This window comes from Pararge aegeria, chromosome 5 (assembly GCF_905163445.1).
Source record: "Pararge aegeria chromosome 5, ilParAegt1.1, whole genome shotgun sequence".
Classification (NCBI taxonomy): domain Eukaryota; kingdom Metazoa; phylum Arthropoda; class Insecta; order Lepidoptera; family Nymphalidae; genus Pararge; species Pararge aegeria.
The window spans coordinates 15,677,725-15,698,410 of NC_053184.1; the positions used below are offsets into that span (position 1 = coordinate 15,677,725).

General features: G+C 34.5%; 1 protein-coding gene across 1 annotated transcript in view; it reads left to right on the top strand.

The window, feature by feature from the left end:
* The window catches only part of LOC120624025, a 34,220-nt gene extending 16,939 nt beyond the window's left edge, over positions 1-17,281 (top strand). Inside the window, exons 3-7 of the mRNA XM_039890333.1 lie at positions 7,652-7,739; positions 8,488-8,573; positions 10,074-10,181; positions 16,099-16,158; positions 17,074-17,281. Coding sequence (XP_039746267.1) covers positions 7,652-7,739; positions 8,488-8,573; positions 10,074-10,181; positions 16,099-16,158; positions 17,074-17,160 — 429 coding nt within the window. The 3' untranslated portion in view covers positions 17,161-17,281. The remainder of the gene's footprint in view (positions 1-7,651; positions 7,740-8,487; positions 8,574-10,073; positions 10,182-16,098; positions 16,159-17,073) is intronic.
* The last annotated feature ends 3,405 nt before the right edge of the window (positions 17,282-20,686 follow it).

The window sequence follows — 20,686 nt, forward strand, 5'->3', positions numbered from 1 at the left end:
ACTTACTAGATGATGATCAAATTTTTTGAAGTGAAACTTCGGTCCTACGACTTTTTGATAAATGTAACGTACATTCTGGAGCAAGTTTCATTTACGCAAAAACTTTTTGTACATAACATTTTATACAGTAAAGATCACACGGGAAGAAGTTTCGGGTAATAGATTTTTTTAGTAAGCCAGGTCTTGAAATATGTTCTTAGAACACTGTCAACTAATTCGTTGAATTTTATATCATATATAAAATCATAAATAAATAATCATCAAGTTGTTACTATCATTATATTTAACACGGGCAACAGCTTGTATATAATATACACAATGCAAGAACAAACCACACAGTTGCATTACTGTCTCTGAAAAGGGCCGGTTCGTAGGACGCAATAAGACGGTTATTACAAAAATCAATAACATATAAAAATTATACAAATTTCACTAACAAATTGGCAGTGAATTAAATGAAATGTTCAAATTGCTCATTTATAGTGCTTCTTCGATTCGACATCAAAAATGAAACCAACAATGAACTATCTAATATTGCCTTATAACTTTGAAAAGGATGACTATTCGATTTTAAATGGCCTCTCCTATAATGGGAGTTCTATTCGATCCAGACGTCATAAATAGAGTAGTTTGCTCTGAGCAACCTTGTCTAAGACTTAATGATGAGAGTTTCTCGAAGGATCTTTATTATTAGCATATGGCCTGCATAATCAAGAACACGCCACGGCCTCCTATGTTAATAGACTTGCCCTTTATAGTCTATCTTAGCCTTTTGTTTACATGTTACCTACTTGTTTAGGCTCGAGTGGGCTTATTTATTTAATACTAGCTGTTGCCCGCGACTTCGTCTGCGTTTGATTTTGCTTTTTGATGTGGCATTCAATTTAGTTGTAGTTCTAAAAAAATTTAAAGTATTCAGTATCGGTAAGCCTTAAATGAGGGGTTCGCTGCTGTCCGCTGAGGAGTTCTGTCCTTTATCTCCAACACATTCATCAGATCTACAGAAAGTTTGGGCAAAATTAAACACATATTACAACCTCAATAGTACAAAAATAATTATCAAAATCGGTTATAATTTGTCGGAGTTATGGTGTAAAATCGTCAAACACTTTCATCCCTCTCCCAAAGGAACCAAGTTTAATGTCGGGATAAGAAGTATCCTATATTACTTCTAACACTTCCAAAAATATGTGTACAAAGTTTCATGAGGATCGGTTAAGTAGTTTTTGCGTGAAAGCGTAACAAACAAACTTACATTGACATTTATAATATTAGTAGGGATTAGTTTCTTCTCTCGACTTTGTCTGTGATTTTATTTCTTGCTAAAACAGTAGTCTGTGATTTTATGTCTTGCTAAAACAGTAGTTATTTAACCTCTATATGAACATAGAGCTATGAGACATGCAGTTATAATTCCAATCAAGACTCAGCTTTACGAGATTCTATATGTGCTTAGAGAGTTAGACCTTTTTACCTTTCTTAGTACCATCTATACCTTGTAAGTACTGATTTTAGCATTAGATTGTAGTACTATCTATACCTTGTAAGTACTGATTTAGATTTTAGCTGTTTTGATAGGTTCTTCGAATTATGCAACGAGTATCTTACATAGTTTCATTTCATTTTTGTTATTTTTCAAAAAAAATTGCACCTTTTTTTCAACTTGAAATTTTTAGAAAAATAACAAAAAATAGAACAGATGATGGATGTGCCACACGTAATAATGAAAATGCACAGACTACCTTGGCATCTCCGTATCGTTCCCAATATGGACCACCTTTTAAGCTTCGGGAGTTAAACTCTACTTGTAAAGTGTTCAAGTGCTCAAGAAGTGTTTCATGTTCTTAGTTTTTAACTTCGTTACGTAATTGATATCCCATGGACATGTACTATTTCCTTCCTCCGGCTTCCATTTTCCCTACTACTTTACATAGAATAAGTACCTCCAAATCAAGGGTGAATCTTTAGCACTCCTCCATAGGCCGCATCAGAACTTACCACCATGCGGGATTGCAGTAAAGCTCTTATCTAGTCAAGATAATTATGAGGATAAAAACCAACCAACGATATTAATTTAGGCATACTTGTGATTTCAACTTCAGATGAAAAACACTTGCGATGCTCGATTTCGACAAATAAGTATAAGGATTTTATTATTCCTATTCACCTCGAAAAGGCTTCATAAAGTTGGATTGGGGCACGATTGTAGGTTCCAAACCCAACTGATACAATTTAGTTTTCGCCCGTTTTCGTTTCAGAGAAACTTCTGAATTTGAAATTGCAAGGTTTCGTTACTTGTTTGCTTCACTTATGATTGAAACTTTGCCAGATAGGAAGAACATAGATATTTATCCAACTCAGTAAACTAGGTTATCCAACTATTCTATTCGGAAAATATCTAATGTCTTATATCTTTTCTTTTATTGCCGTCAAGCTTATGACTAGCTTCAAGCAGCATTGCTATTTTCAGGTCTGAAGGGTGTGGTTGACACGAACGCTTTATGTTTATGGACGCAGGGTTTATTTATATAGTACCAAGCAGAAGGCCCACCGATTTTTTTTTTTTCAGTGGCAGTGGCGTGCATACAGTGTATGCACTAAGCGGGTAATTTTAATTTTACAAATGATGTAAAATTAAAAAGAAACTCCAGTACGAGTTATAAAGAACCATTTTAAGAGTTATATTATATTTAAATATTGCTACGTAGATAATACGAGTTTAATTCAGATATGCAGGCTAACTATCTTTGGTAAGTTTATTTTGTGGGGTGGCATACAGAATTGTATCGGTGTTAAAGATGTCACTTCATAATTAACCAAAGGCCTACAGTTTTATAACTGAGCATGAGTGCGTGTTTGCGTGACGACTTCGTGCTACGTGCACGTAACAATTTTCGGAATGAAATCGGTTTGACAGTTTTAATTAAAACTCACGAAGCTATCACGCAATATAGAAACTGAAGCAGATTTGGTTATTCGCCACCGAAGTCAACTTTAATTATAGTTCTTATAATTTAAAATTTTGAACTTATTTGTTTCTTGGATACTTTTAAAGGGCTATAACAATAGCATAGCAGCCCGTGTCGTACCCCAATAAAGAAAGTGTGTTTGTTTGTTTATTATACCTTGGCGCCTTAACTAAGCTCAAAGTTCAAAGAACGGGGAGTTACATATGCTACTTTTTATACCTGGAAAACAGACGGTTCCCACGGGATGTGTAGAAACCTTAATAAAGGTGGTTCGAGGACGTGGGCAGCAACTAACTTAAATAAATCACCAAAACAAGCTGCGAGACTCGATGGACACAGTGGACACAGATGTAGCTAATAAATTAAGATACCCGCCAATATACTGTTTGCTGTCCTGGCTAAACTGGGACAAATGTGCCGCGTTTCCGATCGCCGCTGTCCCGTGGCAAGCATGGTATATTTCCATACATTTATTTCAGTCATTAGACGAAGATCGCCTCGTGCTTCTTCTGGCCAGCACGTTAGGGTAAGCCCATGATAGTAGTAGCTGGCTGGGTTGCGGTTGTGTGCGAAAGCTTTGCCATGACCCAGTCACCAGACGATGAGTTAGAACACCGTGGGGCTTTAGTCGGTAAGAGTCCGGCATAACCACTGCATCTCCCCGTGGTGTAGTGTTATCCATGAGGATTTCCCCACGAGAAAAAAAAATATTCAGCTTTTTAAACCGATTTTTAATTTAGGATCTCTATATTTTGGTAAATGACCAAATTTTGTTCAGTGTTGTTCTTTTTTTTAATCGTTTAATCGATCGAATTTAAATTAAGGAACCGAAATGACATATAACGTTTAATTTAGGTAAGTTAACCGGTTTATACCGCGATTAAAAAAAACTTTATTCGTGTCGGTAAATCGGTTAATTCCTAACTGTAATTAGGAATGGTTTCTCTATTTTACTGGTTAAATAAACAAATCCTAAACTAGGATTAAGGCCCAAATCGAGTTTAAATTTTACAGTTTTCAAAGCGCTGCTCTTATCTTAATTTTTGCGTGACTGAATAAAACTCTATATAAAACGTATTTTATTTTTATTTATTTTTTTATTTATACACTTTATTTGTACACCACAAATAGTAAAAAAGAACAATGGACACAACAAAAATAAACTTAAAAAGTAGGATACAAAGGGCGGCCTTATTGCTTAGTAGCGATCTCTTCCAGGCAACCTTAGGATTAGGAAAATCAAGGGAAACCGATTGGTGGGGTGTATTATTATTATATGCATACTTACGAACAATTACACACTAATACTTATCAAGATTACACACATAAAATACTAATAATAATAAATATAAAAAATAATAAACTAATGTATACTAAAACATACTTAAATATGAGTAAGAGTTAAAACAAGTATTTTAGTGAAATGAACTCGAATGACCCGTCTAAAGGTCGCCTTCATTTTACTAAAATTACTCTTATAAATTGCTCAGTTTCGACTGAGCAATTTATAAGAGTAATTTTAGTAGACTGAGCTATCCATTTGTAAAATATAAATTTAATATTATCATTTTTGTGCGAATAAAATATTATTTACTTATTAACCTATTACCGATCCACTACGCAGCACAGCTTTCAGTATGACGAAGGCTTAGGCAGTAATCCAGCACACTGGCCAAATTTGGATTTCTAAACTTCGTAAGCCTTTGGGAACAGAATAGAGAACTCTCAGGCATGCAAGTTTCCTCATGCCTCAAGGATGTTTTAACGTCCAAAAAAACGGCTCAAAACGCACATATCTTTGAAAAATTTGTGATGGGCGGCTGAAGACACCAGGCTATTACGTCTTCAAACCGCTTTGATTTAATATTAAGTAACAATAATAGAAAGTGTATATAACATGTTCCTGGGTTCGAGTAAGTCTAGAGTAAGGACATTGCGGTCATCCATCTCGTGCCTCGAAACGTGGTCACTAACTATGGGTCTCATAAGAAGGCTCAGGATCACACAGCGGGCGATGGATAGAGTTATACTTGTAGTATCGCTACGTGATCAAATCAGGCACGTGGAAGAACTGTTACCTACGCAGTTCAAAGAGTCACAAAGGTAAAGTTGCAGTCGATGGGGCAAATAGCTAGGAGAATCGATGGATGTCGGGGTCCCAAGGTGTTGGCATGGCGACCTCCCACCGGTAATGCATCGTTGGTAGAACCCCCACGAGGTTGACGGATGACATCAAGCGTGTCGCAGGGAACCGCTGGACCAAGCGGCACAAGACCGTGGTGTTTGGAACTCCCTACAAAAGACTAGCAGTGGACGTCCATTGACATGATGATGACCCCGTGGCTTGGAGAGCGAGACAAGTGATGTTGCATCGGTCCAGTCTTTAATACTTACTTAAAGTTACTAATGAACGTTGGCGCACCGTTGTAAATTCATAATCCCTTAAGAGAGATTTGGCAACCCCCCTGTTGCAGTGGCGAGCGCTGTTGGCGTATAAATGGCCCACCTAGTTTCGATTTCAGTTTGTGGAGGTTGATAATTTCTGATTTTCCCGCAGGTAGGTCTTTGGTGGGCCAATGTTCCCCCTTTAGATACCTCATATATATTATTTTGGCACAAAAAATTAAGGCGTCTACTTGATATGTGTTCGCTGACCTATGTACAACACAATATTAATAGTCTGAATCAAGTAAGTCATAGTAGAGAAAACAGAAAGGCTGACATTAAAAATTTTATGGTATGAATTTATATTCAAGAAGGCAAAGTTTTATCAAAGTTTCAAAGCTAAATGAAAACGTAATTCAGTAGGTTCCCATATCTCTTTTATACGTTTGGTTCTTTGTTCTTGTTTCCTTTGTTAGGGGGTAGGTTTATTTTACCTACCCTTGTTTTACAAATAGCTCTATTAGGAAAACATTAACATTTCCTAAGGGTCCATGCCAACCATTATTACGTAGGGTTTGCCAAACGATTTATATGTTGACTGAAAAGGAGTAATTTACTTTTAGATGAATTTATTTGTAACTTTTTCTACTTAATAACAGTTCTGCGTTAGAGAGGTTGTAATTATCTCGCCATTAAATAAACTACAATAACATTTTAATATCAAATTTAGAACACAGATTAGAAAATTTACATGTTCTGCATGATTTTCATGCGATGCATTTAAAACATTGCATGAAAATCGAAATAGGAGAAGGAGAATTGTATAAGAAGTTAGGAGATTGTATTTGATTTTAATCACATTGAAAAACTAAGATCCAGTTGCAGCTGTATTATGTATAGGAAAAACTCCCGCGCATTAAGGAATAGATATATAATTGGCGGCCGGTACTGTTTCATTCGTACAATGCTCGTATTTGCATGCCTCTATGTTGTACGAAAGAGATAATATTTCATAAGCTGCCTTATGTATAAATCTACTAGCTGTTGCCCGCGTTCTTCGTCCCCTTTTTTATTACGAATTTTTTACAAATTCCGTGGGATCTGTTGGTTTTTCAGGGATAAAAAATAGCCTATGTTACCCTCTGACCTTCTATCCAACTCTATGCAAAAGATCAACTTGATTAATTGCTTAGTCAAGGTGTCAAACAAGGACAAACAAGCAATCAAAATAAGTAAGGGTTCTTTAAATGCGCTACCTACATTCATTCGTTTTGGTAGACGTAAAAAACTTAATAAATGGATTCATATTGTACATTTTTTGCGGCTGCCGGCACGTATGATAGCTGACAACGGCAACGTGGGAATTAAGCAACGTGACGAAATATCGATTTGAATTCAAAATTCAAGTTTTCACCGAATACCGTGTTGCTGTTAAATAGTTCTTACTTCATTTTTGTACCAAAAAAAATATCATAGAAGGTAGGTATATTTTTTTTAATATAACAAGCGAGGCCCTGGAATACTAAACTAGTGATAAAAAAAATGTAAATAAATAAATATACACATCGCCATCTAGCCCAAAAGTAAGCGTAGCTTGTGTTATGGGTACTGATATCAATGATGAATATTTTTATAAATAATATAATATGTAAATACTTATAAAATACAGCTATAAACACCCAACACCTAAAAAAATCATGTTCATCCCACAAACATATTCCAGTTGTGGAATAGAACCCACAGCCTTGGACTCAGAAAGCAGGATGCCGTCAATAAGTCATGATGAGGTTGAAAATTGTAGCGAACTAACTTGTGAAACCTTACGTTGCCTTGTGAAGCGTCGCGTCGTTCCGGAACACAAAATCGCTTGGTAGCATATCCAAAGCATCATTATCGGTAGGGTAGAAAGCTTTGCTAGAGAAAATTCAGCAATTATAATTTTCCAATTACACGTACCGGAGGATCCAACCCGATGGAGACCCATGGAGTTGTACCTAAATCGAACCGTTTTCGAGATACAAAAATTAATTTATGTATATATGACCGGTTTAAATACACTACATGTAATTTTAGATACATAGGTATAAAGATTATTTGATCTAGTGTGAGATCAATTCGCACCTTTAACGTTTCGGACCTATCTGCGTTTTAAGAGATTAAAATGCCACTCGCAACTGTGAAGGAAAACACCGTGAGGAAACTTTTTTTTATCCTCAAAGCATTCATAAGCAAATAAGGGATATTCAATGCACATGCCGGTCAGGATAAAAAAACTTGATTATTTTCCTTTGTTACAGAATATATCAATACTTGTGGTTCTGCTATACAGCTGGAGAATAGGTGTCAATGCAAAGAGATATAAGGAACTTGACGATGTATATTACGGTGAGTGTATTTTAGTTTTTACAATATTTTGTAATAGATTTAATTTGCAATTATCTGTGGTATTTTATAAATTTCAAAATGCATATAAAAATTTCGGAACCTAAGGATTTTAACCTGTTACTCTCTGGCAGTTGTGGTCTGGCCACTAAGATACGGCTTATAGCGATTGTATCGCTATCTAGTAGAAAATATTGCAGTTTCGTTGTACTTTTCAAAGTTTAAAATCAAATTTTGTTACAAAGTTCCATATTACAATGAGACACGTTTGAAATAAAAACCGACAACGTATGTGTTTTGCTTTATGAGAACGGAAGACCTCCTTTCTCAGGGCAGGGCTATTCTGTCCACAAATGGAGCACATCTGTGATATTTTTATCAATTAAAACGCAGACGCAAACGCAGATATATATTATTCTTAACTAAAATAAATAATCTGTTTTTCCATTAAAGTGTGTTTTTAGGAAACTACTATCACACCTTATTGTACATCTTAAACGACAAATGATATGAATGATCTAGAAGTTGTACGAAAGCATTCGTACTCGGGAAATAATTTAAACTAATGGTCCCCTAATCGTGGAAGTTTAACCATAATTAATTTAAATTATAATTTTGAACATTATTTAAATCAGCATATTTTAGTAAGTAAAAACTCGAAAGTTAGGGTTTTCTTCGATACCTAAAGGAAGCAATTATTTAAATTATAAAATAAATTTTTAATTTAAATTAATTAATCCTATTGTTTCAGGTGTTCAGATAGCGTATTTTGCAATCATAGGAACGCAAATGTTTATGATTGTCCTCAGCATTTTCCTGTTTTACGGGATTTATAAAGTAAGTGCTATTAAATTATTTTAATTATTTTTTGTGATCAGTTGTGGTCGGAATAGGTATAATAGATTTACCTTGCCTCGAATTACCAAGACCGGAAGTGTAGACTTCATAATTACTAAATTCTTTTTGGGGTTAAAAATAATTTGAGATTTGTTTAATTTAAAATTTATAAAATACATATAAATTTAAAATTAAACAAATCCCAGACTTCCAGAATGCCTTTAATATTATTCTACTGCCGTTGATTTGATACCAATATTGAGAGATTCGCCATTTCTTGTACCGTCTTGTTTCGTGGCCGGGTTGTACTAATAGTTATATTTATTTTATGTGACAGAAATGCGGTTACGAAGATATGTTTGTGCATGCATATGCTCTTTATTTCAGTTTCGATACGTTCGGGATTTCGATCCAAGTTCCAAATTGTGAAATATCGGTACGGTATCATGATGTATCCATGACATCACATGCATCCTCGTTGGGAGTAGTCTTTCCAATATTGAATAAGAACTTCGAGCCTTATGTGTACGAGCATCTCGCTTTTTATTATGCATATACTTAACTCACAAGTGTGATAAAAGTGTTCTGAAGTAAGATTGAGTGTCAAGTAGGATTTTATGAGGGGCTTCCACTTTTATAACTTTATCGCAGTGTTACAGCAGTTATAAAGGGCTTATCTTAACTGCTTTTGTAAGCTTTAATCATTTCGAGATCATGCATTACGTTAATTCGGTGTTACAAAACTTTTACATCAGTGAATTTATTTACAACAAACAAGCAAAAGCTGGTTACTGTGACGAAACATAAATATTACATTGTATCAATAGTCTAAAAGATGGTGTTACTGAAAAAACTAATTCTTATCCTGTGGTTTTGTTAGTCACCACTAATTTAGGTTTATATTTGCTTATAAAAGAAAAAATATAAAGTTAAACATATAATCACACTAAAATCTATTATTACCTCACTGGACTAGCTGCCCTTACACAAATGACAGCTGAAATTTAAAAACATACAGTAAAAAGTTTAAACATACGGCGCCAAAATGACTTTAATTAATTGGAGGTCAGGGTATAATTAATTTTTTAATATAATGCTTATATTGCTCATCTTAAAGTTGATTTTATTTAGCTTATCTACTATCACAATATTAAGAGAAGATATAGTAGTTCGACGGCTTTCATCTCGTCGTAAATGCCGACATCTTCTAGACAGTGTCACTTACTGTTGAGGCCAGTAAAGGTCGTTCTGTTATAGAAAACTGAATCTTGCCTCTGCATAAACATTACGTTTTGAAATATAACGTCGTCATTCATCATTCACATTCACGTCATTCATATATTATACATCACACTGCTGGTTATAGAAGTGATCTCTCATAGGAAAAATTCAACCCTCCAACCCTTCGTTGTTAGTTATAACAGGGACCATTTGATCTAACGTCTCGGAGCCAAGGACTGGATGATAACAATTTTCTAACACCCTAATGACATGTTTTAGGAAAACATCGCATTCCTGGTTCCGTGGGTCGTTGGCTGCATGACCTTTATGGCATTAGAAGCGATGGCCATGGTCTATTCAAATATACTCCGAGATCACGTTAACAAGGTAAATTATTTTAGTTTATAGTTTTGACTATACAAATGAAGCTTGTAAAATTATTATTATTATGTAACTAAATAAAACATAACTAACGTTCGTAAGCTTTTACTAGGAACACAGAGATAGAAAAAGTAGGTAACCTTAGAAAGCATCCAAATTAATAGGATAGATATACATACTACTATCTATGGTAAATAATATATCGCTTTTAAAGCAGTGTGGAGGCTGTATATGTATTTATATATTATAGCTTTAGGACGTGCTGCAGAAGCTTATAGTATTATCTTTAGGTTATAGTAGTATCTCTCTAGGTTTTAATGACTTTTTCATCACATTTCTTCGTAACTTTGATAATATAACGTAGCTTTAAGGCTTAGAATCTAGAAATAAAACGGACGTGTTTGTTTATGTATCAACTTCAATCTTAATATCTAATTTATACTCTTGTGAAGCCAGAGCAGGTAGCTACCCGAGGCCTTACCTGGACTTGCAAGTCTAGTCTACAATCCTACCTACTTACCTACCATAGGTGAAAGTAGAAAAGTTTGTTACCTTATCATACAAACACTAAATCGATTTGGATGCATTACTTAGGACGTATGCAGTTGTCTTAAACCCTGAATTAACACGTAGACTATGTTCAATCCCGGAAAATTCAACCCCGTAAAATTCCAGAAGGAATAACTTACTGTAACTGACTACCACGCAGAAGAGTAATTTTACAATTATTTAACTGGCCAGTAATTACTTTAATAGCAACGATGTAATGTTTCTGCAGTTAAACACTTTTGGAACTATCTTTCCAATTAGTTAATTTACCGATTTAAGTCTAAATGCTTTTCTGTACAAAAAAAGTTCTGTACCCTACAGAAGCAAAACTTATTTGTTTGATCTTGGTTCCAATTGAATTTTGTTCGGAAGTCCCAAACGTGGTTTCAGTTCGACAGGTCAATAAAGTTCGACAGGTCAATAAACATTTATCACCTTGAGATGTACACATTATTTGTTCTTCTGTGTTCCACATAAACATGTAGTAGTTTTGGGCTACAATCTTTTAAAGCGGTCCTAGCGATATGCTTTCAAATTCCAGCGGTTTCTATTGGTGACGTTGCAAAAACTCTGCAATAAACAGAACGCGGTAATATTGATCAACAAATTACCCGCCCTTGAAACTTATATTTATCCTGCATACCTAATTCGATGCTCGTAGTTTACTACGCTTCTATACCGATTTACCATTACGAATCCATTACTAAATGACCAGCAAACTTTTACTAACGCAATAATTCGTTGGGTGTGTCTGGTACTCTACTTAATTGTTTCATTACTTTAATGATGAAAACCGCTGATGTGTTTTAATACATAATAGTAATAATAGCTTCAACCATCATTTACAGGTGTAAAATATAACTCGTAGAATCAAATGATTGTAACAGTGACGAACTAATCAGTTTCGTACTATCATTTTGAGGTTATTTCGCGATATTTTCCAAAGTTCGGTATATTTATGTTATTTTAATTAGTCAGTGGTTAACCTTAAGGAAACTTACATATGGAAAGTTGAGGGTAGTGGGGAAAAAAACAAACAGAATAAATGAAAATAGTGCATTATTTTAGAACGTATTCTATTAAGTATAAAAAATTAAAAGCCAAATAATTATTAAAGCTATAACTTGCCGTCGTTATAACGTAGTTTAAGGATGTGTCGCCGTCTATTACAGTAGAATAGAATAGAATAATATTTTATTTGAAAATAATTAATATTATTGCTTTAACTGTGTACATTTTGATGGTGTTGTAAGTGGGAATAGTTCCAACAGTTTGCCACTTTCTGGCGTGCAATATTCTTACATATTTAGAGTTTATTTTAAAAATTACTGTTATCTTAACACTTGAAATTAAAACTCTAACTAAGGACAGTCACAAAAATATTCGTTAGTATTATAATACGCCTTACTTATTAACCAAATTCTTAACCCTATTTTTAAAATATTTCCGTCTAATTTTTATACCACAAGCAAGTACGTTACGTATTTGTGAAAGTACTTATGTACTTTCACAAATACGTAACATATATTATATTTATATTTCGTACGAATTTTATCTTTATACTATTTCTTACCGAAATACTCCTTGTTAACTTTTAACAAAAATGCAGATTTCGAAAATATATAGGCAAGTCACGGTAAGATATTTTTTATTTATAAAAACATTAGTTAGTTTTTTAATTAATCATGACATGGCTGTTGTGAGAAACGTTAAAATAGTCTCACCGATCCATCTAAACGTACATGATACATGATACGAAAAAAAATCCTATCTGTCTAATGTAAGTTAGTTTTTATTTGAAGCCGCTTATCTATAATAAATCCGTAATAAATATCTTTTTCTAAAAGAAATTCTGAATGTCGCGGATTATGGCAAGCTTATCTTTTTCATTGTATATTTAGTAGATATTCAAAATTCAACTCCTCAGCCTTCATTAACCAATCCGTACCTTCCTGCAAGACTCAGTAAAATTTTCTATTCACAGTTAGTAAAATTGAGAGTGACTAAAAAGAATTTAATCCGTATAAACTTCGCAGTTTAATATAAAGCTGCTGTGACGTCTGTTAACTTTAAAGAGAACAGATATTAAGCAAATCAATATAACTTGCTTTATCGGTGAAAGAAAACATCGTGCGGAAATATGCACGCCTGAAAGTTTTCCTTTATTTTCACAAAGATTGTGAAGCCGACCAATGGACCCACTCGGCCATCCTGGTACACTGAGTCCTTTTCACTCTGACAGGAGACCCTGCCCTCTAGTGAGTAATCGGTTAATAAAGATTATATCGGGGGTTTTGGTTAGCATTTACTTAAACGCCTACAGCTTAGGAAATACAGATTACCGAGAAATATACAATTTGTACACGCCTCTTGGAATACTAATTGGCTGATTACAAAAAAAACGTAGTTAGTTTGTTAGTAATATTTTCTTTTGATGGCTTTATTAGATACTTTATATTGCGTACATATTAAATAACCGAATGCGCCTGGGTAAATTTATTAAAAATTTACTGACTGGAAATCGAAGTTATTTTCTCTCACAACCATTTAGTAGCGTTTAAAATTGCATATGTGCTTAATGTGTAACATTTATATTAAATACATCGCACTGTCGTAGCTTAACAGTGGTGTTAGATAGAGAGACCATAGTAGCATAGACACCACAACTTTTCATTATATCAATTTTTAACAATTATTTATTTATTTTTTTGGAATTTACCCCGCAATTGTTTCACCCTTAATACACACGGCTTCAGTAGGTGTCAAGGCCCTAACAATTAAGTCTACATCGTAGTGGTCAAGGTTACCTACGCGGAGGTTACTTAAAAATATACGTTTATGTCCAGTTTCACTTTACGGTTTTAACATGACTATATTATATTCTCTTTGCATGACAATCGAATGAAACTCTCTACAATAGATCTAAGTACAGCAGTTAATAATTATGTTGATGATGTGTAAGGAGTGGCATTATGTGACTGTTGATGCGCGCTGATGTTGAACCTCATGACTGTTTATCTTACGCACTTCGATAAAACGGACAAATAGCTGCCGTTATAACACTGTTATTTATTTATTTTATTTATTTATACTCTTTATTTGTACACCACTCAAGCAAAGAAACAAGACAAAAAAGAACAAACACATGAAGAATGAAGCAGGATACAAAAGGCGGCCTTATCGCTAAGTAGCGATCTCTGCCAGGCAACCTTAGGATTAGGAAAACTAAAAAGAAAACAAATAGGTGGGGTACACTATTTAGTACATACATACAAATATCTACATACTAATACATAAACCAGACTACACAAATAAAAAAAAAAATTAAAAATACTATTGATAAATATAAAAAAAATAAATATACTAATACATATCCTAATATACCATAAATACTTAAATATGAGTTTGAGTAGATAAATAAATAATAATAAATAATAATAGTCGTCTTTACTGAGCGAGATAATGAGCCTTAACAGCATTTTTAAATATGCCCAATGACTTCGACTGTCTTATGATCAATGGGAGTGCATTCCACAATTCAGTAGCTTTGACAGTGAACGAATGCTTATAAAACTTCGTTTTGTGGAACGGCATGCTCAAAGTCAGCGCACGACTCGATCTAAGTTCCGACTGCACTCCAAGAAATTTAAACTTCTCCTTAAGATAAGAAGGAGTCTTAGGATTAAATAACACACAGTACAGAAGTGAAAGTACATGAAGATCCCGGCGACGGCGGATAGGGAGCCACTTAAGCTTCTGACGAAATTCAGATACATGGTCATATTTGCGTAATCCAAATATGAACCGAATAGCTAGATTTTGAAGACGCTCAAGTTTGTTAAGATAGTCCTCGGACAAATTAAGATAGCTTGCGTCCGCATAGTCGAGAATAGAGAGAAAAAGAGAATGTGCTAACATAACTTTAGTCGGGATTGGAAGAATGGATCGCAGACGGCACAGCGACCTAAAAGTGCCAAAAGTCCTTCTACTCAAATCCCTGACTTGCACAGACCACGATAACTCTTTATCAAGATGCAAGCCAAGGTCCTTTACAGAGGCACAAAACGGAATTATGACACCATTAAAATCAACACTAGGTAGATTTCCCCAATCAACCCTTGACCGCATACCAGGGCTTCCAATAATAATAGCCTGAGATTTTGCTGGATTAACCTTAAGTCCATACTGCCTGCTCCACTCAAAAATTTGATTAAGATCGGTGTTAATAGCAGCAACAGTAGAACCAAGGTTATCAAGGGTTGAATGACGATAGATTTGGATATCATCTGCATACATGTGATAGAGAGAAGAGATACGTTTGGAAATTGAATTAATAAAAATAGCAAAGAGTAAGGGAGATAACACGCCGCCCTGAGGTACCCCGGCCGCAACATCACACCAGGATGAAGAGGTCTCCTCAATCCGAATGCGTTGCCGACGACCAAACAGGTAACTCCGAAACCAATCTATCACCGATGGAGATATGTTAATGGAGCGCAGGATACTCAACAAGATATCATAATCAACTGAGTTAAAGGCATTACTGAAGTCTAGCAGTATCAGTACTGTGAGTTCCTTATTATCCATCGCCCACCGAATATCATCAGTTACTTTTACTAGCGCTGTAACTGTACTATGACCAGCACGAAAGCCGGATTGCAAGGGACTGAGAAGTAAGTTTTTATTAAGGAAAAGATGGAATTGTTCGTAAACTAGCTTCTCAAGAACTTTAGAAAGGAACGGTAAAATAGAAATGGGACGGAAATCAGAGAAAGAAACAGGATTGGCCTTTTTAGGCAGAGGGGTGACTTGTGCATTCTTCCAAGCTTCAGGAAATTTGCTAGTCAAGATGGAATAGTTACTGTTAGTTATACAGCGGTTGAAAAAATTATATAACTAAAAGGGAAGAAAGCAGCTCTTGCATTACTATTACCAAAAAATAGGCCGACTTATTTGAGTTCTGTGTCTTGGAAGAACGGTATTTTATTTAGTAATTTTTCATTAAACTATACCAAAAATCTGTAGTTGATAGTAAAGCTACAGGGATTTTTTTAACTATTTTGGTACAGAATTAAAAAAAATTAAAAGACGGCTGTCTTGCAAATAGTGGCGTATAATATGACCCAGCTGAAAATTTACCTTGAAAATACCCATTGCCAAACCACAGTGTTCGCCACTATCTCAAAAATGTCAATAAAACCACCACTGCGTGTTATTTTATAATATCATACCAAGTTTTTGTCTTTGTGTTTGTGTTTTAAGAAAAGTAGAAGCCCTGAAAACAAGAAAATCTGGGCTGAAATTAAAATGCTGAGGCCTTGGTTAAATACTAAGAACTAGAACGGAGAAAGCTTAAGTTTATTTTTTGTTTCAGCAATTCGACGCGATATGCAAAGCGGAGGTATTATTTTTAATACCAAGAGTACTTTTAAATGTAAGTACACCATTAAACTGTGCCTTGAGAGTACGATAATTCTTTAATCCCTTCTATTTTTGCTCCGAAAGCCTAACTTTTTTAAATTTAGGTATTTCTTTTTCTATGGAAATTATAAAAAGCTTTTTATAATGAAAGCAAAGAATACTTTTATAATTAACACAGTTACGTAACTACGTAAAAAGGAATGAAAAAAATCATACTTAAAATTCTTAAAATTTACGTGGAATTTTGCTTTAATGCTCTCAGTATCAGAGTAAGAGCCTTATCACACTGGCGCGGGCGTGGCGTTGCTTTTGTGTATAGAAAACCGATTTTTAACGAACGTGCACTTGTAAAATTCGTCATTCATAAAATACCTACTATGTGACTCAGAAGTGCTTATATTAAGCTTACTTGAAATAAATTCATTTGGGATTTTGTTGGCTTATAAAACACCTAGAGATTAAAGCGGTAGCCAGAAATTCACTTTAGGGTCGAACTCTGGGCCAGAGTCAATAAGTTAACACCACGCATATACAAATATTATTTGTGACAAGGATTTTATTACAAATCAGACATTTAATACGCTTCAGAGCACCAATACGATAGCAACAACTCTTCGCAAGTTTTGTATGTCGGTCTCACTGGTGGCCAACTATCGGAAAGTTACTGAATTGTTTACTGCTGTTGTGCATTTATTTGTTATCAAGAATAGCCTACGAAGATCGTAATCATCACTGATAATACTTCCAAAAATCCTTTTTTAAATTTCAATTAAGTAAAAACAAAACTGTAATGCCAGATCCTTTCAACATTACTAACCCGTGCATAAATAACCTAAGCTTCATTTAAGGCGTATACATTCACTCATTAATTAATTTCATTCGTTCATTCAATATGGCTTAAGACACAAAGTATGATTGATTGTTGCAGTGTCTATGCATATGGTGCGTATTAAGACTCTACCACCTCCTGAGGGCCGGCATCACGTGGAAGGGTTCGGCAGCCATAGAACTGTGACTAATGCCGCGGCCAGACGTGCGACCCGACTCGCCGACGCGTCCCCCTCCGTGTGAAACGAGCCTATTGCTTGGCGGAGCCGAAAGCGACACAGATGCCAGTCTGCATTCACTATGACAAATCTGTCGATTGTACTAACTAGACTTAATAACTTTATATTCATTTATTGTAGTATAATGTGTTACTAATAATTTTATCGATCAAAATAATAAGGTATTTCATAAAAATATTCCAAAAATTGCCTCATTAAAAGAAGTACGTATATAAATCACTACACGCCAGTAATTTCAAATAAGTTAATTTACTGTTTGTGTGTTACAGGTTACAGTACTTTAAACATTTCGCTATTGGAACTTGATATATGCAAAATATTTCAATGAATTGACTAGCATTTTTGCCAAATATAGCGATACACTTCAGTCTTGTATTACTTTCCAAACTTTAAGAAAAGTTTAATAATTTTGGTTTTTTTTTTTATTACTTTGTTTTTTTTGGACAAAGAATAAAATTTTCATTTCAAATAGAAAAAGGTAGAAAATAATTTCAAATATAAATGAGTAGTTAATCAAATAATGGTAACGCTTATATACCTACCTACTGAAATCTAAATCTTATGTTTATATTAGCATAACAGAGTAGGTACCTATCTCATATTTGTGTTAGCATAACAATATATAATTCCACCCCGGCGGGTACACTCGCGCGTCGTTATGCCAAATTATACAAAGTGTCTTGCGAATTGCTATGCATTCATGATTATTCGAAGCTCAAACTACACATTTGGAGTACACGCCTGCACACTTCCCGCGAGATATTTGAATAATTCCAACTTGCGTAACAAAGAGTGAAGGTATTTTTTAATTAACAGCAGGTTAGCAACTTAGCAGTCTAGTGCTAATCTATACTATACCTGTGCTATTGACGGGCGTAATTGAAATGAAATTTCCCAGTTGACATTTATATTATTGGCGTGTATTTTTTAGTTTCTTTTTATTTTACAAATCTTGGATATTCTTAATATTTCTTTTGATTATTTCATTTTACAAATCTTGGACATCCCAATCCCTCACACTTACCGATATTTAATTTAATATCGACGCCATTCTCTTTTCAAACCTCATCAACTTCCTTTTCTATCGATCAATAGAAAATCACTCTTAGCTTTATAATATCTCTTTATTATCGTTCCTTCATAACTGAAGATCGTGGTCCTAGCAAGATCTCAGCTTCGATCGGGTTAATTGTTTTCATCAGTTTCTGCTGGAGGTGACAGTACAGAATCTTAATGAGTATAATGATGAGTCTTTCAACTGGCCCATCTCGTTGGTGCCTGTAACTTAATCTTTTTTAAACATTATTTTTGTATGGTCCCTCGCTGCTCAGCTGCAATCTTTATAATCTACACCTATCAAACTTCTACTATACACACTCGCGTCTAATTGCCTCGACCGCTATACCGAACAAGATATAATTACACAAAACCCTTATTGTAAGTTTTTAAGTAAACAACCGAAGTGAGATGAATATTTACTTTCCAGTAAACCTTTGTAATAGTTTGCACACCTCGCCAAATTATTGACTATACACAAGCTTATTCGACGAGCCGTTGCTGTCCTGCGGGAATTCATATGCTGTAGTTTAAAATGTATAAATCGAAAGACAGTCAAGTACAAAGTTGCAAAAAGCCCAGACCCGTGCCCAGTGGGCCGCTAATGGGTTGATATGACGATGATGATAAACGTTATTAACGTGCTTTCTTAAGCACGGAGGAAGGGTTAACGTCAGTGGATTGATGATCTTGAAATCCAATAATTAAGCTGGTCAACTAATGGAATGGATTTTGTACAGATGCAACGAATTTAGACAACTCTATTTTAATATTTCACAGTTTTCATATTACATTTGTAGGTAAGACCATACCATACGTAATAAAATATTGTTACTTTAATTGCCCTATAAAATGCCTTATTGTATTGGTCGATAATTTTTATTCAAACTTCATTTATTTCTTTCATCTTTGATGTTACTAGATGTTTAATCTACATTAGCAATGCGAAAATAATGACGTTGAATATGAAATGTAAATATTTTCAAAACAGTTTTCCATATATTATGTGTAACAATCCTTTTCAATGTTTGAAAACAAAAAGAAGACGCAAAGTGAGACAGCTTCGCAGATGTTTATAAAAATGCCTGTTCTAAAGAAAATGTAAATAATAGCTACAAAGACGTTGTGTATATAAATTAGGATTTTAAGAGCAATTGCATATTATCCAATGCGATATGTGAAGACGCCTAACCTTTAAATTAACAAAGTTGAATTCTACGTTGTAGCCAATCTAGAGGTTCTAACAACTCACTCGACTCGACGTAACTTTTATTTTTTATGTAAATTGTAAAAACTAATACCAACGAGAAATTCCAATTTATTTTTCAATTAATTATTTTGAGGTACCCACGTTGTTATTTTATTTTGATTAAATCTACATTTTTAACTATACTGTAACAGTATTGATGTATTGAATATGATTTTTTCAACATTTTATTCGGGGAAAGATTTAATGGCGATATAGATTCAAAACATAACAACCTAACCACAGCTAGCGAACCCTTAATCAATCAGTATCAGAGGTTTCAATTTACTTTCTCCATTTCAAGTTCGACTTAACTAGTACCCTTGACTGCAGTCTCACCTGATGCTTATTACCGTAATGTCGTAGTCTAAGATGGTAGTCGGCAAAACTGTTAGAAGTATGACAGTCATATAAAACCTATAGCCCTACGGTTGCTAGACGGAATTGTACCGGAACGTTAAATCACTAAGCTTAACTTTTTTTTCAGTACTAGCAACTAAACATGGCCGAAGCCTGACACCAGACTAGACCTTGGACCTTCCTTTTTTTGTGTTTTTACTTTTAATTAATTATTTAAATGTGACTTGTAATTTAATGTAGAAAATTTATATAATAATTAACGAATAATTTTTGCACGCCAATCTTGGCAGGATATGTGATACTTATAAAGTTTAATTAACACCTATGTAAACATGTTGCATGTACCATATTCAAGCAAAATAAAAAATTGATTGATTGATTGGGAGATAAAGGAATGTTTCCACATTTTTCCTGCCTGCTATCAACCCGGGACCTCCCAAAAGGTCGTTAAAAACCTTGTACCTAAAATTCATGATCAATATGCTATGACAGTCCACAGCTGGGCTTAATACCTCTCCTAACAGGAGGGTTTGCCCATAATCATCATGCTGGTATAGGTTGGTAAAAGCATAAGATATTAGTAGTAGCACAGAGTACGCTGCTACACGTTCTCCGTTACATTTCCTTAGTCGCCTCGTACGAAAACCGCAGGAATGAAGAAAATGTTCAGTACGAGTTATAAAAATCTTAAGAATAGGCATTGTAAGAGTTATAAAAAGCTTACCCTTAAGTATTTATAACTCGTCGGAGTTTTTCTTAATTTTATATCATCTGCATACCCTGTGCATATACCCTCTATGCACGCCAATGGT